Here is a 27,659-nt window from a genome sequence, read left to right as displayed (position 1 = left end):
AAATGAAGGGAGTCCAGGCCCCTTTAAGCCATTTATGTGGTTCTTGATTGATTTTAATGATCACATATCTATTAAACTAACTAGATCCAAATGTAAATGGAACTCTTAAGATAGGAAAACTGATGGAAATAACTTGAATACATACTGGAGAATGCATTAAGTAATAGATCTACAAATTTAGAAAACAAACAAAGAGCCTTGGGCAAGATTTCACCTTGTCTGGCAAGGTTGAACCTCTTGCAATCGCTTCTCTTTGAATTAACAGGGGTTTATGTGCTAAAAAAGGATGGATGGTAAACAAGTTTACACAAAGGAATCGATACTAAGCCACTAAGGGAGATAGCAGAGCTTTAAACTGGACAAGAGATAGCTTGTGGCTAAAATACATATGGGTTGATTTCAGCTTTTGGATGCAAATCTGGCTAGAGAGCAGAGTTTGTATGTTTGTTTGATTGGTTGAGTGTCCTTGTCTCTGGGGCCTCTTCCTCCTTTTATAGGCAATTTAGCCTGACTACTATAACTTTGTTCTTGCCCGAAAACACTTGGAGGGTAGTGAGTTATCAGCTTTTTACTTGGAATGACACTAGAAAGTATTCTTTGGCTGGTAGTAGGTTAATCTCCATCACTTGTCTCTTCAATGGTAAGTACATGGCTTGTATGTGGCTAAGAAGGCTTTAATTTGCCTTTGGGCTCTGTGTTGGGCTTCGGGCAAGTCCTCTTTTAGTTGGCATCCTTGGACTTTCCTTCATTCAAATCTAGTGTTCAAATATTAACCCAAACAATGCCCCCTTTAATCATTGTTAAGTCTGCAACCAAAGATGCTAATAATGATTAAATAGCCGTTGCACACATCCACTCGGGACTTGCACCATTTAAAACAGCCGTTGTTAACTAAACTTTTGCATTAACCCACGAATTCTATTGTGAAGTAACCACTTACTATATAATTCTCACTTAAACCCTTTGGCTAAATACCTTAGCAACTTCAAACCTTCAAATTCCCATAACTTCCTAGAATTCTCAGAGCCTTCAGACTTTTCAAAAACTTTTCTCGTTCTTCAGTTCTTGCCCCCTGATTCTGATTTTTTTCCATCTTCTCCTCAAAATCATCCAATGGCACCCAAAGTTGCTCGAACTTAATCTCACTGTGAGGTTAGTGAGGGGATTTCCACCATGCGCCCCTTGCTCAACGACCTTTATCGCCCTTGGACAGGCCTGCATATTGAACTATTCTTGGATGAGGGAGGAGTACATTTCTTGGGGCCTGCATGGAGTTGTCAGGTCTCTGTAGTTGTAGAAAACAATATGCCCAAGGAGAATTGGTATACCCCAAACCAATTTCAGGCTAAGTCGGGCATTTCGTCTTCTAAATGGTCAAACCACTGTCGCGGTTTCCCATTTATGAAGGATGATGCATGGACACAATGGATAAATGAGCTCGAGCCCATTTTCAAAAGGAAATAGATGAACAACAAAATTTATGAGCTAATAATGTTGTCCAAGTCAACTGTGATTGCTAAGCCCGAGCTGCTCATTATGGTTCTTCTCTTTTGGAACTCAGGCACCAATACCTTCAACTTTAGGATGGGGCCCATGTCTCCAACCATCCTCGATATGGCGCAGGTCTTCGGGCTAAGGCCCTTGGGCAGGGTCGTAGATATTACCCATGATTAGGCTTTTCCTTCTCACCATACTGCTGAAAGCTCGGGCAGCTCTGCTCTATTTCCTCAAATGGAGTATAACTTCTCAACCTTCAAGAGCTATGAGACCTCATTTACAGGCTTCATCTCGTTTGCCAAGAAGGAATTTGGCCTCTCTTCTTCCAACGCCAACAGAGATCATGAGCATATGTATTTTCTCCTCTACTGGCTGAACAAATAAGTATTCCTTAATAAATCTAAAGGAGTGAAAGTGGAATGGATTCCTTTTGTAGAAGCTCTTCACAACTTTAACGATGTAGCCACGGGCCTCTTCCTCATTGCTCACCTCCATCATCTCTTGTATGAGATTACCAAGGGTGAACCATTCGAAACCAACCTTTATGGTCCAACTTAGATGATCCAGCCTTGGCTTTAATGGTATTTCCCCGAGCTTCGGGCTCCCAACTTGAATTTCCATAAGGAGTGGCCCTTGCCCGAATCCTTACTGAGGCCTCTCTTACCAATCATTCCACCTTCTGTTGCCTTTACTTCTTCAGAGTCTGCAGGACTCAGGCAAACTTGGAATAGGGAGCGTCCGTGCTGAGGAGATATCCTTGGTTCTATGACCATGCTTTCCAAGATGTTTTTGGAGAAGACGCTAGCCCTTTCTATAGAGAGAAATTTATCAGCTGCATACAACCAAGGGACCTAGCTTCGGGAGTGAGAAGTGACCGCTATAAGCACTGGCTGAAGGTTTACCACCCCAACTTCTGTGCTAGACAGTTGGGGTTTAGACAAGCTATCCCGGTGCCCTTATTCGACTCCATTCATTGCCATACCTTATATCGTCTTCACTTCCACAAGAAGTCACATTTCAAGTTGCCCGATGAAGTCTCGAGGTACTGAGCAAGGTTTCTTGAAAGCCCATGACCCTGAACTTTGAATGCACTTCATGCTTTTCTTCTTGGTGGGAAGCAAAATGGACTAAGAAGTATGGATGAGACCTATGCAAAGCCTATGACCGCCTCTTCAAGCAACCCTCAATCAAATGTTATCTAAAGCTAAATGAGCTTGCAGATTGGAAGGAAATGATTCATCAAGAAGAATCAACACCTTCTTATAGGTACCTTTTACCTCTTTTTACTTGTAATTTCATGAAATTTCATGAATCTGCCTTTTTCTAACACTTTTCTTGGTTTCCTTACACTTGTAGCCTAAGGCAACTCCACAGAAATGGACGTTAAGTAGGATAGAGAAGCTGGGGATGCCTTTGTCCTTCAAGAAGCCGCAGCTGAGGCAAAGAGACAAGGCATTGGAGCAGGTGAGGATGTCTTTGAGCTACTTGGAGACTCAGAAGGCGAGGTTGAGCCTGTTGTGGAAACTCGGGCCACACGACGAACTCGGGCAACAGTAATGGAATCTTCAGAGTTCGAGCCAGAAGAGCGACCTCAGGCTCAGCTTTCCATTCATGGTCTGCGGGCAACCCTTACAAAGAAGAGAACAAGGGCATAGGTCGCTAAATCTTCCAAGTCTTATATTTCTGTGGCTGAGGCGGGCATGGGTAGGAAGAAACAGAAAGCTTCCAGTAAGTGAATTTTGTTTCAACCTTCCTTTCTTACTTGCATTTTGTGTTTAAGAGCTAACAACTTCATTTCTTTTGGGTTTAGGGCCCCAAGCAACCAAGAAGCCTATTGTCATTTCTAGGGAGGAGCCATTAGGAGCAAAGTTGTATAAGAAAGACAAGTATGTTCTTAATGCTACCTTTAAGGAATTGGTGGTAAAGGTTCAATTCTTTTAAGTACCTTGTTCTCCTTTATTGTTTCAATATTTGCATTGACTCCTTACTTGTATTTTTTTAAATAGGACATTAGAGGTGAAAGGTCTATTCAACCCGAGGCTTCATTTCTGCTTGGCCGACCAACGGATGCTTCCCCCTCTCGGGCTAAGCCTTCAAAGGTATATCTCTTTTCCACACTTTATACTTGTATTCCCATCACCATAGAGTTTTAATACCTAACTTTTCTTTTTGTAGGCTAAGGTCAGAGTAGCTGTATCTTCAGTCGGGCAAAGCTCTACCTCTATTCCTTCAACTTCTCCTCCATCGGTGGTGGCTCCTACTTCCCAGTTTGACCCGTCAATTGGGGAGATGTTGCACTTTGTGGAAGAGGACAACAATCCGGTGAGTACTTCTATCTTGAATCTTTCTGTCATAATATCTTTTTATTTATACTTATTTTCTATTCTTATTTTCCCCAGCCATCTCTAGCACATGAGTCATAGCAACCAACAACAACAGCATTTGGGAAGCCTATAGTCATTGAGATCCTCGTGGTCTCAGAGGTAATTAGCCCACATGCTTTTCCTTATCCACCAACCATTACAGATGAGCTTCCTCATACTACTCAAGACCCTGCTCAGGTATAGAAGTACCTTCACTTCTACCTTCTTTTCCATAACTTAGTTACTGAAATTTGCTCTTCATTCTTGAAATTTATAGGCATTTGGTGAGGGTTCAGGCACAATTCCTTATTTTCTAGTTAGTGGGAGTGATCCCTCCCTAGCAACCAGGAGTCACTACCCCTTCTTCCAAGGTCTTGGGCTCCATTCAGGTATATTGACCTCTCTCATCTTACCTACCTTAATTCTTAATTGTAATCTTTCTCCTAACTTTGTTTTTCTTAGTTTTGCAATAGGGCGGAGATGACTCGGGCAATTTTCCTCCACGTCTTGTGTGCAAGACAAAACTTCCTCGACCTTCTTTAGCTTCTAAGGTCACATGGATTCCTATCCCTAGGCCTAAGAAAAAGATTAAGACCACCAATGCTCCTACCATCATCATTGTTCCTACTTCTCGGGCTCCCCCCTCTGTTGAGGCTTCCTCTATTGATGTACCCTTTGAAGAAGCTGAAGCACTGCCCTATTTTCCTTCACCTATTTCTACCATTGCAGTTTTGCCCGAGCTTTTTAAAGAGTTCGGGCAACTCAAGACAAATCTAAAATCCTCAAGGCATCCCTCTTAATCTTCTGGCCTTCAAGAGTAACACCAAGTCTTTCAAGAGTGAGTGAAGAAGGACTTCTCAGCTTCTTTCAGCCTCAATACTTTTCACGATGTAAAGAAGGCCATAACAGATCTGTTCAAGGTTGATCAATTATCAAGAGTTCAGCATGAGTAATTCATTTCATATTTTGAGAACTTGAGGGCTTTTAAGGATCAACATCAGAGGGTTGAGAGGCAAGCTAATTGAGTGAGGTGTTTTAAGGAGAAACAATCCAGTACTTCCACTCATATTCAACAGCTAGTGGATGAAGGTTCAGTGATAGAGAAGATGATCAATGTGGTGACTTCTGAAATCCAGAAGTTAGAAGAACATCTTACTGTGATAAAGGTTGAGTAGGAGACTCTCCTTGGCACACTCAAACAACAGATCGAAGAAGTGAAAAAGGCAAATCTGGAACTGGAACATGCTGAGTCTCAACTTGTTAATAGTAGCACTGTTTTGGGCGAGCCTACAGAATTTTTACAACTATGCCGACTTACTACTCCAGAATAATCACTCTGGGTATATAAATCTGTTAGGCTAAGGCCATTGTAACTTTCTTATTATGAAATAAAATTATTCTTTGCCTTTACTTGATTCACTTCTTGCATTATATTGAAGTTCTTACTGCACCATATAACTTTACTTCTCTTTAAAATCACTAACTCTCTTCAATATAACAATCTCTAACATTCCAAAGATTAACTGGATGTATCTGCAAGTTTTCCTCCAAATCTGTCAAGTAATATCCTCCCTTATCCAGTGCTTGGTTAATAACAAAAGGTTCTTCCCAAGTAGGACTCTATTTCCCAAAGCCTCTAACTTGAGCTCCCTACAGGCAGAATTGCTTTCCATACTAACTCTCATTCCTTGAAGGTCTTTAACTTTACCTTCTTGTTGTATGCTCGAGCAACAACTTTCCCTTTCCTGCTTCACCTCTCTTCTATACACTAACAGTCTTTTGATTAAGGATCTGACTGCAACTACTTGGTATTTTCTTCTTTGTTATGACATTATTGATGTTGGGGAGTTGGGACAATATGGGGTTTATCCCATTCTTCCTTTGTGAGGAACAATCCTTGCACCAAAAGCTTTTAGGCCGTCACCTTAGTCGGGCGGCCGTTCTCATCAACTCCTAAGCACTGAAGAATCCCAATACTAGGATTATAAAAGCTGGCTTTTGCCACATTAGCAGTGAGGAGGGATGGTCGTGACTCGGCCTCAACCATCTCCCAAAATCTTGGTCCCATGGCTCATTCCTCGTGGTAAACTACTACTTGTTGATACAGGGTGGAAGGCATAAAAAGACTCTGATGAATCCAATCTCAGCCTAGTAAAGCTCTATAGGTGGAAGTACTATCCACAACAAAGAAGGCTAGCATGATTTGCTTGGAGCCCAAGTCAACTTCCAGGGGTAATATCCCATGAGTTCTAGTGATAGCTCCAGAGAAATTGGAAACTGTTAGATCTATGGGGATAAGATCCTTCTTACTTGTACACATTCTTTTCATTTGCTTATATGGTAACACATTGACCGCAGCTGCTCCATCAATCAAAACCCTCTTGAAGGGTACTCCCTCAAGCTGAGCAGTTACTTAAATAGGCTTGAGATGGTTGGCTAGGGTCAAATTCGGGTGACTGAAGACCATTCTGTCTGAGTACACTCTTTTAGGCTCTTTTTTTGTGAGCTCGGGCAAACCTGTTCTACCGGACTCCTATTTTCCTGCTTCTTCAACACTAACATGTGCCATCATAGGTTCTGTTACTAAGTAATCACTTTCCATTGAGGTAGGTTGATCATGTTTGGGATAAAGCATGGCAGATAGAACAACTGTCATGTTTACATGGAAGTTGCTAGGTCAAGGTAGATCATTTTTCTTGCCCCCAATGTGGTCCATGAATTCATCTAACTAGGCCTGTGCTTCTTTTGGCAACCTTTCTTCCCGAGTTATGCCAAAGTTCTATGCCTGCACTAGGTTTTCACATAAAGTATCAACCAGCAACGATGGAGGCATTCCTCTCTCAGGCGAGATAGTTCTAAAACATATTAGCTATGGGCTCCATCTTGGTGTTGGTATCATTACCATATCCTCTTGAGCTTTCCTTAGGATTCTTTACTTCCCAGGATAAGGGCTCTGTGGCACATGATCTCCTTCCCTCTCGGTCTTGCTATTTGCTTTTTCTACCTCAATTTTACTTCTCTAATGAAGTTGATTTCTTCCCTCATGAGGTATGTTTATACCATACTTAGGGCCTCGGTATTAGACCTCGTATAAGTACACGGAGGAAAGAACGATGTCGGTTCTCTTTCATTTTTTCATCAAATCTCACCACCGTGAATCTGCAAAAACCCAAAGCTTTCGCAAAAAACACAACGGTTCATTCTCTCTCTCATTTCTTTCTCTCTCTACAAAAGCTCAACTAACGTCAAAGGAACTCAAGGATACAATGCTCCAAAGACCAACACAACAAACGAACCCACCTCTCCAACTCTTGACCTATGCTTTCTCTCTCTAGGATTTATGTGTGAGAGAAAGATTACAAAGCTCTCTACTTTGCACCAGAGCTACCTCACTCGGCGGAGCAACATCTTCAGGGGATCGACCTTTTTGGACTCCTCATCTGACGGCAAGTTACCGGTGATGCTGTCCTGGCTCCTACTCCATAGCATCTGCTGCCTCGTCAGCCTCGTCCTCGGCTTCCGCTTCTCTCGCCTCGTCTTCTTCTTCCTCTTCTCCACCTCCACTTCCAATCTCTATCTGGCGCAGTTTCGATTAGTTACTGATCTCACCATCATAAATCTAGAGCTCCCCACAAATCGGTCCAGAATCTCGAGTTTAATCTCAACAGGAACGCCACCACCGCCAGCTCCAGCAGCCGGGTCATTTTCGGGCGGCATGGGATCCGAATTCAGCCATGGCCACACCCGAACCTGACCGAGACCATGAAGGCGCACCGCATAATTGAGACCATTAAGAGGGAGCAGATGAGGCAGTTCAGAGTCAGCAACCCTAAAACGGTCATCGTCGTCATGCCTACCTACGCTCGGACCTTCCAGGTGCTGCATTTGATTGGCGTTTTGCACTCGCTGATGCTGGTGTCGTACGACGTCATCTGGATCGTCACCAAGGAGATGGCCTCGATTGTGTCTAAGTCGGGGCTCTGGATCATCCATGAGGGGTTTGATCAACGGATGTCTAATACTTGGGATGGCTGCCACCTGCTGGAGGCTCGGATGCGGCTTCGTGCTTTGAGAATTGTGAGAGAGCAGAAGCTGGACGGGATAGTGATGTTTGCGGACGATAGTAATATGCACAGTATGGAGCTTTTTGATGAGTTGCAGAATGTGAAATGGTTTGGTGCTGTTTCGGTGGGAATACTTGCTCATTCAGAGAATACAGATGAATCGTCTGAGTCTACAATTCAGAAAAAGGAAGAAGGGGATAACATGTCAATGCCAATTCAAGGTCCTGCTTGTAACTCTTCCAATAAGTTGATTGGTTGGCACACCTTTAACACCTTGCCCTATGTGGGAAAGAATGCAAATTACATTCATGATCGAGCACCTGTACTACCCAATAAGTTGGAGTGGGCTGGGTTTGTATTGAATTCACGGTTGCTTTGGAGTGAAGCTGAAGATAAACCAAAGTGGGTTAATAATCTAGATAGTATTGGTGGGGCTGATGAGCTGATAGTGAGCCCTCTATTCTTGTTGAAGGACTTGTCTTTGGTTGAGCTACTTGGAAATTATGGGCGCCAAGTTTTGCTCTGGTGGCTTCGTGTTGAAGCTCGTTTCGATAGTAAATTTCCTCCTAGCATTTTAATCGTCCAGCTGCTTTTGAAAACTGTGTAAAGAAAAAGTGGTGCAGTCATGAAGGGGTCATGTGCTCACAAAGAAGAAAAGCAAAAACACTGATAGAAGTAATGCTATTATCATTCACGGAATGCGCCATTCAAATCTTGAAGTTGGAGAGAGATCCAGTTCACTCGGCCGAGTCGACAAGAAAAAGAAAACAAAAGTAGAAAAGAAAAAGGAAAATGAGGAAAGTGTCTGAAGAAATTTGTGGAGATAACATGTGCCAATTGCACACCAGTCAAATAATCCAGCCATCATGTCACTAAGAAAGCAAAAGAGAAAGCAAAAGCAAGGAATAAACACCCCACCAGAATGATGTGATTTATTTTTCTTAGCTTTTGGAGACATCTGTATAAACCCCATCAGAGGGTAATAATAAAAAATTAAAAAAAAAAAACCGGCAAAGCCCAAAATAAATGGGCTGGAATGTTGTGTAGAGGGCGAAGGCCCATAAGCCCAAAATAGCTCTAACCAGGCGATCAAAAATACGCCCAGTACTCCACAATTATTCGACAACCTGCCGCTATTACCACCAACTAGGTGATCAAAAGTACGCCCAGTACTCCACAATTATTCGACAACCTGCCGCTATTACCACCAACTAGGTGATCAAAAGAACGCCCAGTACTCCACAATTATTCGGCAACCTGCCACTATTACCACCAACCAGGTGATCAAAAGTACGCCCAGTACTTCAAATTATACATGAGCATTACTCATGTCAATCATACATAAACATTCATGAGCATCACTCATGTCAATATTCATAAGCATCACTCATGTCAATCAGCTTCAAAAGCTTTATTTACAAAGCTCTAGCTTCAAAAGCTTCATTTACAAAAGCTCTAGCTTCAAAAGCTTCATCTACAGAGCTCTAGCTTCAAAAACTTCATTTCCAAAAGCTCTAGCTTCAAAAACTTCATTTACAGAGCTTCAGCTTTAAAAGCTTCATTTACAATAGCTCTAGCTTCAAAAGCTTCATTTACAGAGCTTTAGCTTCAAAGCTTCATTTCCAAAGCTTCACCTACAAAGCTTCAGTGCAGGGTATACAAATACCGCATCCGAACAACCGCCACTTCGGCCCATACATGGATTCAATTTGAAGTCTCCAGCCAACAGACTCTATTGACCGAAGACTTGGGGGACTACATTATACACCATATATTGGGCCTCAACTGGGCTTCATGAAAAATACTTGGGGGACTCTAGCTCATTATTTATGTATTGAGGAGCGAGCCCTTATTTTATAAAAGGGACTCCCTCACCATCATTAGAGAGCATCAACTCTAGCCCATTATTTATGTATTGAGGAGTGGGCCCTTATTTTATAAAAGGGACTCCCTCACCATCATTAGAGCAGCATCAACTCTAGCCCATTATTCATGTATTGAGGAGCGAGCCCTTATTCTATAAAAGGGACTCCCTCACCATCATTAGAGAGCATCGCCACCTACTGAGCAACCGCCTCACCGCGAACATCAACTCTAGCCCATTATTCATGTATTGAGGAGCGAGCCCTTATTCTATAAAAGGGACTCCTTCACCATCATTAGAGAGCAACGCCGCCTACTGAGCAACCGCATCGCCGCGAACATCAACTCTAGCCCATCATTCATGTATTGAAGAGCAAGCATTTATTCTATAAAAGGGACTCACTTACCTTCAACGCCACAAGCCGAGCCAACCAAGGCAACATAAGCCACAAGCCAAGCAGCCTCGCAACATGTGCAACTTCTAGATGAGCATCATTTCAGATTAAACACTACCTCATATCGAGCATCAGTTCAAGACAGCATCTAGTTACTTCGGCCCACACATGGACTGAATTTCAAGTCTCCAGCCAAAAGACTCTCTTGACTGAAGACTTGGGGGACTACTGTTTATACCATACTTAGGGCCTCCGTATTTAGACATCGTATAAATACTCGGGTGACTAAAATGTAATTATGTAATAAAGGAAGGGGCAAATATGTAATAAGTGATGAGCTCTTATTCTATAAAACGACTCCTCACCCTTACAATTAGGAGAGGCCAATGCCTAGGCCCTCTCACCCTCTCTCAAAGCCTTTCCTATCTAGAGCAAAGCTCTCACAGTCTCTCCCTCACAAATACTCTCAGAGAAATACAATCAGTGTGGATGTAGCCCAAACCTTGGGGTGAACCATGATACATCTTGTGTTATTTACTTTCTTGCAGATTCATGGTTGGATTTACGTTGTTCCAAGACCTCCGGTTTTGTGCATCAACAAGGTACTTTCTCAAACTTCACATTTTCAGAGGTTTCTGAGGCAGTGGAGACTTTTAATGAGTTTATGTGAGCTTTGTGCTGCCTTTGAACTCTCTTAATCATAGAGGCTCTCATTCCTTTGACATGCCTCCCATCTTTTCCTACTACGTACCATTTTCGCCCGAGTTAGGCAGAACCTTTCTTGGTGAATGAGGATATAAAGCTCTTTGTTCTTCCTTTCATTCTGACATCATTGTAACTTGGTTGGGGAGGCCTTACATCCACCCGTTTTGGTATTTTGGCTTTTCTGTCCTCCACCTCTTCGGAGGCTTCATAATTTCTGAATACCTCTGATAAGCCTTTTGGTTGAGAATCCCCCTAACCTTTGGAAAACATTTAAGGAAGTTTCTTTCTCAACTGCCCATATGATACTTCTACAGACTTCTTGTTCCTCTTTCTTTCTTATTCTGATCAATTCTTGATCAATAATAGCTCTTGATGCTGGCACTTCTAACTCATATTCACATTGGCACTTGCTACACAACACTAAACCTTTAGCTATGGTTACTTTAGGTTTCTCGGGCAGCTTGATAGTTCCTTCTGTTGGTCTGTCAACTTGCCTTTTTTCTGTTTTCACTTCCCAGGTGGCTTTTCCTTTCCATTTTTCAGCCTAAGTTAGGTTGATATGTTTATTGGGGCTTCCAGGAAGGGATTCGTGTCAATCATCATATGGCCTGTGGTTTTTTTAACATCAACTTTCCCTTCACTATTAGGTATTGTATCCAATCTCTGAACTGGACACAGTTGGTTATGGAGTGATTGAAGGTATAGTGCAGCTTGTAATACTTTTTTCCTCTTAGCTTTTATGGTTTAGGCATCTTTTTGATGCTGTTGGGCACAACCACTCTTGCCCACACCAACTCTTCATAGATCTCTGAGGCCTTGGTTAAATCAAAAGAATAACTCTAGTATTTAGAGGGCTTCATAGGGACAAATCCACCATCATTTATCACCACTTTCTAATCCTTGACTAGTTGGATTAACCCATTCACTATTAAAGGTTTAAAGGGGGTAGTCATCTCTACCGCACACATGTCCATGCCTTTTCTTCCATGGCCATCATTTTGTTTTGGTTATGTTCCTTTAAACTCTACTTGGTGAATTGCAGCTTTTCTTTTGTAGAAATGAGGCACCTTAGATGAGTGTTTCACTTGTTGTTCTTTAAGCAACAACTTCTCATACTTTGTGGTAGCAATCACCAACTCTTGTAACTCATTAAACTGTACATCATAAAACTTCTTCCTCAAAGGCAGCCTCAATGCCTTTTGAGCAATGGATATGAGTTGGGCATGATTGATAGGGAATTAGCACCTCATTCTTGTTCTCCTGAACCTCATCATGAAGTCTTCTGTAGACTCATATTCGTATTGCTTCACCTCTACTAAATCATTGATAGACATCTCGGGCTCCATCCTATAGAATAGCTCATGGAAAGCCATCTCCATTTGCTCCTAGTTAGCAATAAAATTGGGGGGCAACATAGAATACCATTGAGATACTAGGCCAACCAACGAGTTCCCAAACAATCTTAACTGATAATTAGGATTATCTTCGGATGCCACGCAATGATTGGAGAACTTGAAGATGTGATCTCTAGATGATACACTGTCATCTTCCCCACTAAAAGTGGGAAACACGGGCATCTTGAAGTTGAGTGGAAAATGATTCTGCTCATCAATATACTCCGGGTATGGCTTCTGGTAAATGATCCTGAACAGTGGGCAAGCCTAAGGTTAAGCATTCTGAGCCATAATCCTTCTTAACTCAGCTAACTCATCTCTGAGTTGCTGGTTAGCTGTATTATTGTATGGGGTATATGGGGCTCCCCATTTTGGGCTGCGATCATTGCTCGAGAAGGTTTCATTCTTTAGGTCGAGCTGTCTCCACTTAGCATCCCCTCCCTTATTGGCCAATGGTGGGGGCCTATATGGAAGAGACTTGTCTGCCTTGGTAGGCTTGCCTTTTCCATTGGATTATTTGATTAACTAGGGCATCCCATATTTCTTTCTTTCTTACCCGCTCTGCCTCTACTACCTAGTGAAAATAATAGAGGGTCGGGCAACTCCGCTTCTACGTTCTCCTCCAACATTGGTTGACTAGCTTCAGATTATTCCTTGTTTTTTCCTTTATCCCTCTTTTCCTCAAGCAAAGGAAATAGGGGGATAACTGGTTCTTTCTCAGGACTTTTCCCTTATTATTTCCCTGGCATAACCATTCTTTGGAATATAATACTCCACATCTAATCTTTTTTGGAAACTTCTTGTTAAGGAACAGAGTTTGCTTACTTCTTATCTGGTTTCCAGAGTGATATTCTCCATACTTTTCAGCTATTGTACCATGGTGGCTTGTAAATCTTCATTGGTTACCTTCCCTCTTAACTTCTCGGATGAAGTCTGACTTTCTAGAATAGCTGGTCTTTACAGGGAAGGAAAATCTTCTTGATGATTTGTCATGCTCTATCTTCGTAGACACTGGGGTGGCTCATATTCTGTGTTCCACCTAAAGGTTTTCTCCTTCCTTCTTTTTCTTGGCATACAAGACTTTGAATATCCCACTGGGCGTGCCAAAATTATATTCAGGCAAAGATTTCTCGGGAGAAAGATCCTCGGACCTCATCACAGCTCACCAAAGGATTGACACTTTGGATGTATAGTCGGGCTCTTACTTGTTGATGTGCTACAAGATGAGGACAGTGTTAGTTCTGAAAGGTGCCTTTGTGGGGCCTTAGGTGTAGGCATTGAGGCTCGCAATCAAAACTAACTAAGTGCTAGGAGTACCACTGCTATCTCAGTATAGCAGATATAGAACAAGTGTGTTTTTAGTCGATTACTTGTGCCCCAAGTTACTCAGACTTCTTGTTATCAAGGGATTGTCATGGATGGTTTAAGTCCACATTAAGTTCTTTTTCTTGCCTTGTAAACAAGGACTTTTAGTTCATAGTCTTGTATGTTCAAATGAAAGGAGTCCAGGCCCCTTTAAGGCATTCACATGGTTCTTGATTGATTTTAATGATAACATATCCATTAAACTAACCAGATCCAGATGCATATGAAACTCTTAAGATAGGAAAACTGATGGAAATAACTTGAATACATACTGGCGAATGCATTCAGTGATAGATCTACAAATTTAGAAAACAAACAAAGAGCCTCGGGCAAGATTTCACCTTGTTTGGCAAGGTTGAACCTCTTGCAATCGCTTCTTTTTTAATTAATAAGTATTTATGTGCTAAAAATGGATGGATGGTAAACAAGTTTACACAATGGAATCGATACTACACCATTGAGGGAGATAGCAGAGCTTTAAACTGGACAAGAGATAGTTTATCGCTAAAAAATACTAAATCTGGGTTGATTTCAACTTTTGGATGCAAATTTGGCTTGAGAGCAGAGTTTGTATGTTTGTTTGTTGATTGGTTGAGTGTCTTTGTCTCTGATGCCTCTTCCTCATTTTAGACCATCTCCAATCCTGACCTAAAACCTAAAAATATTTAGCCCAGAAAATTTAGGTTTTAGCCCAGAAACAGTTTTTCTACTCCAACCCTTTTGGCCTAAAATTTTAGCCCCAGATTATCAAAAAATGAATTAAGGCTAATTTTTTTTAAATTAACTTTTTTGAAAAAAAAAAATTATGTAGACTATCCTAAATTAATTTTATGAACATTTTAACCTAAAAATATTTAAATTCTGATAAATTTTGAAAAATCACTAAATCAATACATGAAAATCATGATAAACCACATAAACTTAAAAAAAAAAAAGACAATTAATAAACCACATAAACTTAATACAATCGAAAACTCATAGACTACATAAACCTAATAATGATATCCATCATCTTGACTTGGTGGTGGACTTGGGTGATAGTCTTGAGATGAATCATCATCTTGAAATATACTCCTTGTGGCATTCCTTCGTAAAATTTGTTTTTGCTTACCACGTAAGTATCTCTTCCTCTCTGGAGTGTATTTGTCGAGGTCCTCCATTATCAAATTAGTTTCGTACCTTTCTTGCTCCCTATCCCCTTCTTGCTTCATGGCCAAAAACATTTGGGCTGATTCTTCTTGCCGACGACACTGGTTTTCGTTCATTCTTGCCATTTCGCTAGCAAATTGTGCACATATCGAATCTTGGGACTTCCTTTTTCTCTTTGCTTCCTTTTGCTTATCTCTACCCGAGGGCCTTGGCAAATAAGAAGTTGGGCTCATTTGGTCGATACCTTCATTGTCGACAAAATTCACACCTTCATTGACATCATTTGTGGGTGGGGCTTCATTATGAAATAATCTTCCACATTGTTGATTCGCATCGGTTCCCCACCTCGGAAAATCCTTGAGGATGTTCCAAGCATGATGCAACTTAAAAGCTTGATTTTTTGGTGTAGTTCTTGTCTTGTAAATTGCCATTGCTTTGTCACCCTATGCAACAAATACATAAAAATAATTAGTTGCAAAATACTATTATGTACATGACAAGTAAAATATCAACAAAGAAATTCACAATTTCTGAGGCGCCCCTTCCACTAGGCATGTCAACCATGGCTCTCTCCAAGCTTTCCTTCCACAAAGTGCACGCTTTGTTGATAATCTTCCACCGATCATAAACACCACCAACTTCCCTTCAACCGGCGTTGGAGTTTTCATGGAACTTATCAATGATTTTACCCCCCAAATCCTTTTTATTTTGATTGGTGTCGACGGCACCATCTTCACTAACAGAAATCCATGCCAAACATAAAGCAATATCTTCTTCAATGGTCCAATTACGACCTCTAACATGCTCTTTTGCCATCTTGAAAATTTTGGAAATGAGAATAAATTGTAGAAAGAAAAATTGGAAGAATTGTAGGAGAAAAGTGAGTTTTGTGTGGATGTTTGAACAAATACATAGGTATTTATAGATTTTTTGGTTGAATTTTAAGTTAAATAATTTTTTAAAATAATTTTAGCCAATGGATTTAAATTTGGACCGTTAGATTTGATTATATTCGATCTAAGCTGTTAGATTCAATATATAAATATAAAAAAAAATTTGAACATGGACCGTTGGATTAACCAACGGTCCAATTAAATTGGCCTTTGGATGAACACAAGTAGCCATTAGGCTACGGTAATGGTGACAGCCAACTTTCCCAACCCACGTGGGTGGGCCTTCAGCAGAAAACAAAAGGCGCGTGAGGCGTGTGGCATAAGTTGGGTTTTGGGGTGTGGGCTTCACAGCCCCTGTTTCAGTCTCATTTGGTGGAGCCCAGTTTGCTTTGTGACCTAAAATGGGGCTGGTATTTGGCCTCAAAATAAGTTTTAGGTTTTAGGTTAGTTTTAGGTCATGGGTTGGAGTGGGTTTTTTTTGGGGGGGGGGGGAAGGGGAATTTTAGGTTATAAGCCACGGTTGGAGTTGGTCTTATAGACAATTTAGCCAGACTACTGCAACTTGTTCTTGCCTAAAAGCACTTGGAGGATAGTGAATCATCAGCTTTTTACTTGGAATGCCACTAGAAAGTATTCTTTGGCTGGTAGTAGGTTAGTCTCCATCACTTGTATTTGGCTGAGAAGGCTTCAATTTGCCTTTGTGCTCAGTGTTGGGCTTCGGGCAAGTCCTCTTTTAGTTGGCATCCTTGGTCTTTCCTTCATTCAAATCCAATATTCAAATATTAACCCAAACAGTACTAGAGATTCCAATTACATGCATGATGGTGATGAGAAAAAGTAAAGCAAGATGCATATCTTTTATCCCAATTTTATTTAGGTAGACTCTAACTCAAAGAAGAGCTAAAAAGTCTACCTTCCCCAGTTCCAAAGAAAATTGGATAGAGTTGTTTGACCACATTTTTTAAGGGCAACTTTAACAAAAGTTTAACACTCCTATTTTAGTCTCAATTAATCTCATACAGAAGTGAGAGTTATCCTAATTAAGTAGCCTAGTAAAGCTTCTCTCCCTTGCATCCTCTCATAAATTCCTTCTTTTTTCTAAATTTTTAGGGTTATTTACATCTTACACCCTTTAGCTTTGAGGTGATTTTCAAAGAGGTAATGAGATTCTAATATTCTCACAATCAATCTGACTAATGACATAAATTGATACAATTATCTCGTGGTACAATGTTAGAAAATTAAAACCTTATGACCCATAAAAATCTTCTCAAATTTAAAGGATTTAATATATATTTAGCTTTGTCTGGTGATATTCGTGTTCCATTATCCATTAATCTTCTGCCTCATCCCACACTCGGAAATTAATCTTCTATTTTCATGAAAGACTTGGAGCAACAACAAATCCAATTTTAGATGGTTCAACATCAATGGCTCTAGCAATCCACAATGTTTGACATTTGAGATGGTTTTCCAGGCCCGCTAATGGCAAGGTCGAGCCCGAAGCTCCATCTCCGAGCTTAAGACTTCATCTTCGAGCCCAAAGCACCATCTCCTAGGTTGAGCACATTCCACGTAGACAACCAAACTTCGAGAATCTGTGAAAGCCTTCTAGACTTCTCTCATTTCTGTTTCTAGTGAGAGTTGCTCTCTTTTTTTTAGAGTTTTCTCACTACTGTGTGAGGTTTTTTGTGCAATCTTTCTGTTTTCTTTTTGCTGTTGCTGATCCTAGCTTTGGCTAGGGTAGGTGACTGCTCTTTGCGTTTTTTTCCTTGCTTTTTCTCTCTTTTCTTTCTCTTTTCAATTGCTGTTTTGTCTTTGCTTTCTTGTTAGGGTGATCCTGTATCACCCTTTGATTTTGTTGTTCTGATGCCCCGATTTCACTTTATCCTACCATCCACTTCCATGATTTCCACCAATCCTTTCCCTATCCATTTCAATTGTCTCATCTCATCGCCGAACATGCCATCTATTTCTGCATACACTAATCAACACTGCGATTTTTTGCAATTCACAGGGAAGTTGAGTAGAGCTTCAGCTTTTCTCGTGGCCCGGATGTTCATACCACCACCGTTCCTTAGTTTTCCCTCGTTAGCACTATTGCTTGTGGATTTTTTCTTGCAAGCTTCATTCGGTTTGTGGTGCAGATCTGTAGGGTGCTCCTTGGAGGATTATGGCGTTTTCTTTCTCTACATTTATGGGGCATTGGATGGGATCTTTCTGATGAAGGCGGCGACAAATGCAAGTTGTTTATTTTCCTCGGTTTTTTTGTTTTTCTTTGGGCTCACAACTTTGTGTTGGGTTGTATATTGGGGTCCATATCTTTTTTGTGTTTGTTGTTTTTGGACCTCTTTCATGTAGATTTGTTTTGTTAGTTTAATGAAGTTGTGAACCTTGCTACCAAAAAAAAAAACTTTGAGAATCTTGCACCCTCTTAATGTCACAAGGATCATTATTCAAAAAAAAAAATGAAAGGAAAGCGTCATTTGGCCAGATGATGGACATCTTAATTGCATACGAACGCTATAATGCGCAGAAACAATCTACCACGTAGGAAATGCAGTTAATGCCATAGGCAGATGACTGATTCTTCCCTCAAGCTAACTCAACGATAAGAGCAAGGATGCACTCCACAAAGCTTTATAAATAGAGGCAGAGGCCTCTATGCCTCTACATCTATACTTAGGACCTTGGTTAAATTCATAGGAAAACTAATAATAATGGTTTCAAATCTTTGCATTTTAATAAAAAATCATCCACTAACTTTATTTAATGATAAGGGATAAAATAAATAAAAAAACATAAAAACACCACATGAGCTGGCACGCATACACCCCGCCTCGCCCCCCCCCCCCCCCACATTTCCACTTTGTTTCCTCCCCAACAACAAGTGGTGAGATTCTTGTGGTAAAAAATAAATTTTCCCACCACTTACATAATAACACGTGGTGTAGAAAGTTAAGAATGTAGGTGGAGAAGAAGAGGAAACTGCATATGGGCGGACAATAGAAGAAAATTAAGTAATTGGTGTAGAAAGTTAAGAAATTGAAGAGATACAAAAAACATTTGATGAGTATCGAAGCAAATTAGAAGAAGAAAATGTGTTTCGAAGGTGAGGATGTGCCAAGAAAATTCAAAAAGAGGAGAGAGAAGAATGTAGTATCGTTAAGTTTCATAAACAGTGTAATACCGTTAAGTTTCATAAATAATGTAGTAAGTTTCATAAACAATATAGTAAGTTTCATAAACAATGTCGTAAGTTTTCATAAACAGTGTAGTAAGTTTCATAAATAGTGTAGTAAGTTTCATAAACAGTGTAGTACCATTAAGTTTAATAAACAGTGGATAAAGTTTCATAAACAGTTTGTGTGAGGACGCGTGGTTCCGCATGTCAGATTTTTTTTTAATATCAAAATTATGTCTTTCTATTAAAATTTAAATTCTTTTGTCCTTTTTATTAAAATTTAAGGGTTTTTCATTAAAATTTAAGTTTGTTAAATTAAATAAAGTTATAACATGGTTTTTTTATAAAAATAAACTTAATCCAAACCATTTTCATGAAAGTTTCCTAAATTCATTCCCTATGATTATCAAACTTCAAGTGATTCTTCAATCAACCCTCAAATGCTTTTCAACACAGAACCAAAGCTCGTCAGCTCAATCCAAAGCTTTCTTCAAATCAATCATCATACAATCCTGTAGTACGATTTTAGTTGATGAACATTATACATACTAAAACTCAGTTGATGATGGCACTGTTCAACAATAGTAAAAGGGGGGAAATTGTAAGAATATTTTAATATTCTAAAGTGGTCCATATGACACAGTCTATATGATATGTAGGGTTTAATGGATATTATTATTTGTAAATAATCCTATTGGCCAAATTATGAGAAATGTTTCCTATCGAATTACTGTGATTGGTGGTAATTGATTATGGGCTTTAAATGGAAACGAGTCCTCTCTCTGCCTCACTTATATATATTGCATATACCCATCTAATATGCACTTGGTAGAAAAAAATAGGATTAGGGTTTTCACGTGCAAATAGAGGCAAGAGAGAGAACACCTATTTCCTCCGCCTCTGACAGAATCCGTTTGGGATCTCATAGCGTTCGTTGTCATGGATGAAGGTACGCTTGGTTGTTTAATGTATTTCCGCATTTTATTTGTATGTGAAAATCATGAAGTTCGATGATCTTGGCTTAATTGTTTTAAGATTTACATGTGGTATTAGAGCCTAGTTGAGACCTCTCATGATTTTCCATTTACGATTATGAACTTTAACTGAATCGACTTGATTAGGGTTTTGTTTCGAAATAAATTATGATCCATTGTGCTATTTTGAAATAACCTAATCACTATTTTGAATTGTGAATGTTCTTTATATATTGTAAATTGCACTCGGAAAGAATATTTTAATTATGATGCTGCTGCTTACTGTCAGCATAATTTTTAAATCTGCAATAACAGAATCGGTGGTTAATTAGGGTGCAATGTCTGCTGTTTTGAGGCAGACATGATTATATTTTATTTGCATGTATCGATTATACATGTTGGGATTAAGAAATTGTAATCTTAGTTTTATTACAATTTTTGCTGAATTGCATATTTGGGTATGGAAATTATGATGCAATTTGGGCGATTCTTTAGTTGGAATTAGTTAAAGTAATTTGAATACCTATGACTGATCATTATGATTATAAACGTCATTCATTTAATTTGTAATTCGTCTTACGAAATTATTTGATAGTCACCAAAATGGCCAAACTAGAAAGATCACATGGATTCAAATTAAATGATGATTAATCAATTACTCATGGTAGGATGATGCATATGAACGAACAAAACCTTATTATGTTTTAAAGGTTTGTACATGAGTAATATGTTTTTCATTTGTCATAGTTCTTAAGGGTCACCCAAAGGTAGACTAATTGCTCATATGATTGATGATATGAATGTGGTGAGAATTGTATATTTCATTTTTATTTGTTCGGATATCCAAAGATAACGAAACCTGTCTTATTAGAGATGTACAATTATCAATAAGGTATTATGCATTGATGATTGTTTGTATTGTTGTAGTATCTACCCAAAGGAGAATATGATAATACACCTATTGTTATTACGCGTGTTTTTATTACTCAAAGCATTAATATTGTGAGCACTTTTGAATTGTAGTGTCAGTGCTTGTTTCTCTTCATTCACTTGCTCTATCTATTCCCTCACTTAATGGAACAAATTTCTCATATTGGAGTGAGCAAGTTCAGTTTCACCTTGGTGTCCTGGATCTTGATTTAGCACTCCGAACTGACAAACTTGCTGCTCTTATGAATATAAGCAGCACTGAGGAAAATCTCTCTATAATGCCTGTGAGAGATTGAATAGATTGAGCACGATGTTTATACGAATGACTATAGTGAGCAACATAAAGACTAGCCTTCCTCAAGCTGAAACTGCTAAGGAATACTTGAAAAATATTGAGACTCGTTTCAAGACTGCTGACAAGTCTCTTGCTGGGACATTAATGGCTGAGCTTACCACCAAGAAATTTGATGGTATGCGAAGCATGCATGAAATGACTAATATAGCAGCAAAGCTAAAGACTCTTGGAATGAATGTGGATGACTTCTTTCTTGTTCAATTTATTTTGAACTCCTTGCCTCCTGAGTATGGGCCATTTCAAATCAACTATAATGCTATTAAGGACAAATGCAATGTTGATGAATTGGCCACTAAACTCGTTCAAGATGAGGGAAGGCTTAAGCAGCAAGGAGAACATTCTATTCATTTAGTAAGTCAAGGAGCTGAAAGAAAATTTGGAAGAAAGCCTGGAAAGAGCAAGAAAAGAGGACCACCTAAGGTGAATGGACCTGCTAATGCTACTCATGCTCATGATAAGGAACAGAAAAGTGATTTATGTCGCTTCTGTAAGAAGCCTGGGCATTATAAAAAGAATTGCCAAAAATTCAAAGAATGGTTCAAAAAGAAAGATGAGCTTTTGGCTTATGTAAGTTTCGAATCATATTTAACTGAAGTTCCTTATAATACTTGGTGGGTTGACTCTGGTGCTATGAATCAAATTTCTAATTCGATGCAGGGATTCCTTACGATCCACACTTTAAATCCAAATGAAAATTTCATTTTCATGGGGAATCGAGTCAAAGCTCTAGTTGAAGCTGTTGGAACCTTTTGTTTAATTTTGGATACTGGATATTGCTTGGATTTATTTCAGACACTTTATGTTCCTAGTTGTTCTAAAAATTTGGTTTCCATTTCGAAACTTGACCGTAATGGATTTTTTATAAAGTTTGGTAATGAATGTTTCAGTTTATATAAGAATACCTCTTTTGTTGGTTCTGGTATTCTAATAGGTGAGCTGTATAATTTAAAGCTCAATAATCGTTTTGCTGAAACATTTTTGACCTTGCATCAAAATGTTGGAACTAAGCGTAGCCTAAACAATGAAAATTCTTCATTCTTGTGGCATAAACGACTGGGTTATATATCCAGAAAAAGGTTAGAAAGATTAGTAAAGAATGAGATTCTTCTGAACCTAGATTTTACTGATCTCGGTATGTGTGTGGATTGTATTAAGGGCAAACAAACCAAATACACCAAGAAAGGAGCCACAAGAAGTTCAGAGTTTCTTGAAATAATTCATACAGACATATGTGGACCTTTTGATGCTCCATCTTTTGGTGGAGAAAAATATTTTATCACCTTTATAGATGATTTTTCACGTTACGGCTATATTTATCTATTGAAAGAAAAATCTGAAGTCGTGAATGCCCTTCAGGTGTTCATTACTGAAGTTGAGAGACAGTTAGATAAAAATGTGAAGATTGTCAGGTCGGATAGAGGTGGTGAATTTTATGGAAAATATGATGAATTAGTACAATGTCCTGGTTTATTTGCAAAACTCATTGAAAAGCATGGCATATGTGCCCAATACACTATGCCAGGTATGCCATAGCAGAATGGTGTTGCTGAAAGGCGTAATCGTACTCTTATGGACATGATTAGAAGTATGTTAATTAATGCATCTTTGCCTATATCATTGTGGATGTATGCTCTTAGGACTACTGTATATTTGTTAAACTGGGTTCCTAGTAAGGCAGTTTCCAAAACACCATTTGAACTGTGGACAGGAAGGAAACCTAGTTTAAAGCACCTGCATGTTTGGGGTTACCCAGCAAAAATAAGAATTTATAATCCGCATGAAAATAAGTTGGATTTTAGAATGATTAGTGGTTACTTTATTGGTTACCCAGAAAAATCCAAAGGATATAGGTTTTACTGTCCTAATCATAGTACGAGAATTGTTGAAACCGGCAATGCCAAATTCATTGAAAGTGGTGAAATCAGTGGGAGCGAAAAACCTAAAGAATTGGTCATTAATGAAGTTAGGGTGCAGATCCTTACACCTATAATTACTAAGCAAGTTGTTGTTCCTACACATGTTGAACCGTTAGACAATGTTGAACAACAAATTAATGATCATCCGCTCCAGAATGAGATTATCACAAATGAAAAAGTAGTGGAAGAACCACAAGAAATAGCATTAAGGAGATCTCAAGGAGAACGGAAACATGCTATTTCGGATGATTATGTGGTATATCTACAAGAGTCTGTTGTTGATATAAGAATAAATAAAGATCTGGTTTCGTTTTCACAAGCCGTTAACTGTATTGGTTCTAGTAAATGGATTGATGCCATGAATGATGAGTTAAAATCAATGGAAAAAAAATGAAGTCTGGGATCTCGTTGAATTGACTAAAGGTTGTAAGAGAAATGGGTGTAAGTGGGGTTTTAAGACCAAATGCGACTCTAATGGCAATATAGAACGATATAAAGCTAGATTGGTGGCCAAAGGTTTTACTCAGAAAGAAGGCATTGATTACAAAGAGACTTTCTCACTAGTTTCTAAGAAAGACTCTTTTAGAATCATTATGGCATTAGTAGCTCATTATGATTTAGAGTTACATCAAATGGATGTGAAAACAGCATTCTTAAATGGGAGTTTGTAAGAAGAAGTCTACATGGATCAACTTGAAGGCTTCGCATTAAAGGGAAAGGAACACATGGTCTGTAAACTAAATAAGTCAATATACGGACTTAAACAAGCTTCACGACAATGGTATCTTAAGTTTGATAATATCATTGTGTCATTCGGTTTTAAAGCAAACATTGCTGATCGATGTACATATCTAAAGGTTAGTGAGAGCAAGTTTATTTTTCTAATTCTGTATGTTGATGACATTTTGCTTGCTAGTAGTGATCTTGGTCTATCACTCCATGATGATTGTCAACTTTTTTATTTATTTATAAGAATTTGTTTAATGATAATATCGTGCTTGACACTCTGAGCTCGATAATTGAACATGTTTCTGGTGTTTCCTGTTTTCCATTATATGTATACATTTATGAGATTGGATGAATGATAACAGGAATGTCTCTGACAAAGACATTATTGGACCTATATATGTGTTTCTCACTAACAGACTGTTTTAGGTAATTGCCAATGTTGTGGTACATGGAAGGGACTATGTCGCTTGTTGATGTACAACCGCCATGACTCGCACTAGTGAATTGCTTAAGATCAGTATTTATGTTGACCAATTGATAGTAAGGATTATTTCGAACTTTACTGCGCGCTTAATGTTTATTTGTTAAACCTGAAAAGGAACATGTGTCACTATGGACCAAGTGGGAGAATGTGAGAATATTTTAATATTCTAAAGTGGTCCATATAACACATTCTATATGATATATAGGGTTTAATGGATATTATTATTTGTAAATAATCCTATTGGTCAAATTATGATAAATGTTTCCTATCGAATTACTGTGATGGGTGGTAATTGATTATGGGCTTTAAATGGAAACGGGTCCTCTCTCTGCGTCACTTATAAATATTGCATATACCCATCTAATATGCACTTGATAGAAAAAAAACACGATTAGGGTTTTCATGTGCAAATAGAGGTAAGAGAGAGAACACCTATTTCCTCCGCTGCTGACAGAATCCATTTGGGATCTCATAGCGTTCGTTGTCATGAATGAAGGTAACTTGGTTGTTTAATGTATTTCCGCATTTTATTTGTATGTGAAAATCATGAAGTTCGATGATCTTAGCTTAATTGTTTTGAGATTTACATAAATGCCCTCAGTTAGCTCTCTTTTTCCCGTTCTTTTCCCTCATTGTACAGCTAAATGGCAAACTTGCCCCCAGAGATCCACCCGTCAGTCTGCTTCAATACTATGGAAAAGTCAGGCTATTGCATTTAGTTCCATACTGTGATACACGTGTTGTTCATCAGGAAGGAAAGACGGATGGAAAAGCGGAGCTTTCTCTCAAGCATGCAAGAGGTTCGCCTTTCTCTCTCTCTCTCTCTCTCTCTCTCTCTCTCTCTCTCTCTCTCTCTCTCTCACCCTTCTCTTGCTCTCAAACCTCGACTTCTTTTTTTCACTTTTTGCAAACGATTGTTTCTTCAATACTTTCACTCTGAAACTACAAACCATAACGTCCTATCGCTGAAAATAGTGAATCTGGTGTCGATTCAAAGAAAAACTCATGAAATATCTTCAAGAGGGAACAATCTTTCCAAAGTTAATGACTTTCCTGCTTATGAAATATTGTTCCTTAAGCTCATTAAGTTTTACCGCAGAAAGTCACTTTCAGAAAGTGAGTATACTTTCTTCTTATCTATCTTATATTTTGGCCATTTCCATCAATCAGTAACTATGTTTTATGGCCGACAGCTTCAATACTCTTGATTCCCATGTTTGGCTTGAACCTATAAAATTGGCCATTGGGAATGACAAGTCGTTTCATTGTTGTACTTTTACCCTTTTTGGTTGTATCATGTGAAATTAAGTGTTGCTTTGGTATATATATTTTGTCAGAAATACGCTTTGATGAGCTTAGATTCCTAAAAGGTTTGATATTAAAATGACATCAATATGCATAACGAATTATTCGAGAGGTCTTAGAGCTAAAATGGACATGCATTTGCTTTTTTTTTTTTTTTTTTTTTTTTTTTGTGAGCTGTAAGAAATTGAGAATTTTTATTTTTAATTTTTTATCATTTTGGAGTGGGAGGGGTATTGTCATATATAAGAGAATTAGTAATTTTAATCAATTTGATAAATTAAGAATACAAAGGTAGTATGTTAATAAATTGATTAATGGGTTTTCAATTCCGTGTTATTTTTTGCTCTAATGCTTTTGTTTGACTTACGTGTATGGTAGAATTGATATGTTCTATGTATGTGAGCTTGCTTAAAATATAGCAAGGAAACATCTTTCCTTTTTTTGGAATAATCTGAAGTATAGCTAGGAAACATCTTTCCTTTTTTATTTGGGCAAACATTTACACTACAAGAAAACACGGTATTTGCGACACTGCTTTTGCGACGCATGACGCGGCCGTCGTAATAAATACGAATTTCACTAATTTTCTGCGCGGTTAACTTTGGCGCTTTGTTATTTACGACCCCATTGAGTTCCGTCGCATGCGTGAATAAGTAAAAGAGAAGAGGAAAAAAGTTAAAAAATGAGACTCAGTACGCTCGAGTCTCCCTCTCGCTCTTTGCATCTCTGCCTCTCTGCCTCTCTTCAAAGCTTAAATCCTTCTCTGCCACTCTCGCCATAATCCTGATGCTGAGACGCAATTGAACCAGGTAGGAATTCATGGTTCTTGTTCCCTCTCTCAAATACCCCTTTCGCTATCCCTAATTTTTTTCTCATCTATCCGTTCTTTCTTTTTGCTACTAGAAAGTCGAATTCAACGTCATCTCTTCCCATTCGGCTAAGATTATTCGAGGAATTATCTTCCAATTTTTTTTTTCTGGGTATTGTTTCATCATTTTTCTGCAAATTTCAATCCTATCTATTCTCCATAAGTTCTCTGGTTGTTTAGGGTTTTTCAGTTTTTTGCTGCGTTTTACTTCATCACTAATTGTTAATATTGTTGGAGGATTTTTTGTAATTGGAGCCAGTTTTTGTAATTGATGATGTTGTGATTTTGTACTCTATTAATTATGGTATTATTTTGTCAATTAGGTGATGAAATGACGAGGATCATATGGAAACAGCTAACGATGTGTGAAGATTCATTTCAGAGTGATTTTAAGTTTATTGATACTTTTGTTGTAGAATTTGATTTTATTTAATCTGAGTCTTTCGTTCGTATGCTGTTGCAACTTAGTTTTCCCTATCTGGACTTGGATTCAACTGATGACAGAGTTACAGTAGAGAGTGTTGAAGCCACTCTTAAGTATTTGCTTTTTGTTTAGTGTGAAAATAATAGCATAAGATTTGTTTTTTGGTTCGTTACATGCTAATCAACCAACTCCTGCCTGTAATTATTTTTCCTTGCTTCTTGGTCAATAGCATTTCTTAAGATTTTTATTCTTACCCTAGCATTCTAATAGACTTTATGTTGCAGAGATGTACTTTGACAGAGGCAACTTTTATGACATTGATAGTTACTTATATTTTCATTCTTAATTGTTTATCGACAAAACTCCGCCTGTGTAAGTTTATCTTACATTGCCGGTCCCAAGCCCGGATAAAGGAGGAGGGGGAGGGCGTCAGGTAGTCGACAGCCGGCACTCCACAGTTACGTCGAATCCTTATGACAATGAATCCAGAACGAAATCGTGCTAAAGCTAGGACGTCACCCGTAAGTGACGCGCTGTGTGGCCCGAGCACAGTGATAAGTGAGCAAGTGTCGCTGTATCTCCATCAGCACCCAGATGCAGTGTTAAATGAGCAAGGGGGCCATAGAAACTTCTTTTCGAACGACTCCACTCAAAGTTGTTTGGGAGCATATGCTCCTATCAACTTTACACAGGACACACAAAAGAAGTAATTTGATCCTATTAGACGGGGGATGGTGAAGAAGCTAGGACAGAAGGGTAGAGTTCAAGAGAGTAGAATGTGTTTAGGAACGTGGAATATAGG

General features: G+C 38.9%; 1 protein-coding gene and 1 long non-coding RNA gene across 2 annotated transcripts; both read left to right on the top strand.

Annotated features, from left to right (window-relative positions):
- Window positions 1-7,200: 7,200 nt before the first annotated feature.
- Window positions 7,201-8,531, top strand: LOC139190852 (beta-1,4-xylosyltransferase IRX14-like). Its single transcript, XM_070811340.1, has 2 exons — window positions 7,201-7,445; window positions 7,484-8,531. Exons 1-2 carry the CDS (start codon window positions 7,201-7,203, stop codon window positions 8,529-8,531), a joined length of 1,293 nt encoding a protein of 430 aa, XP_070667441.1.
- An 11,174-nt stretch (window positions 8,532-19,705) lies between these two features.
- Window positions 19,706-27,018, top strand: LOC139190295 (uncharacterized). The gene is made up of 3 exons (XR_011574413.1): window positions 19,706-19,821; window positions 24,901-25,060; window positions 26,757-27,018. It is a non-coding gene; the product is annotated as an uncharacterized lncRNA (long non-coding RNA).
- The last annotated feature ends 641 nt before the right edge of the window (window positions 27,019-27,659 follow it).

Source organism: Malus domestica, chromosome 13 (genome assembly GCF_042453785.1).
Source record: "Malus domestica chromosome 13, GDT2T_hap1".
Lineage (NCBI taxonomy): Eukaryota > Viridiplantae > Streptophyta > Magnoliopsida > Rosales > Rosaceae > Malus > Malus domestica.
This window is presented reverse-complemented; position numbering and strand designations above follow the sequence as displayed.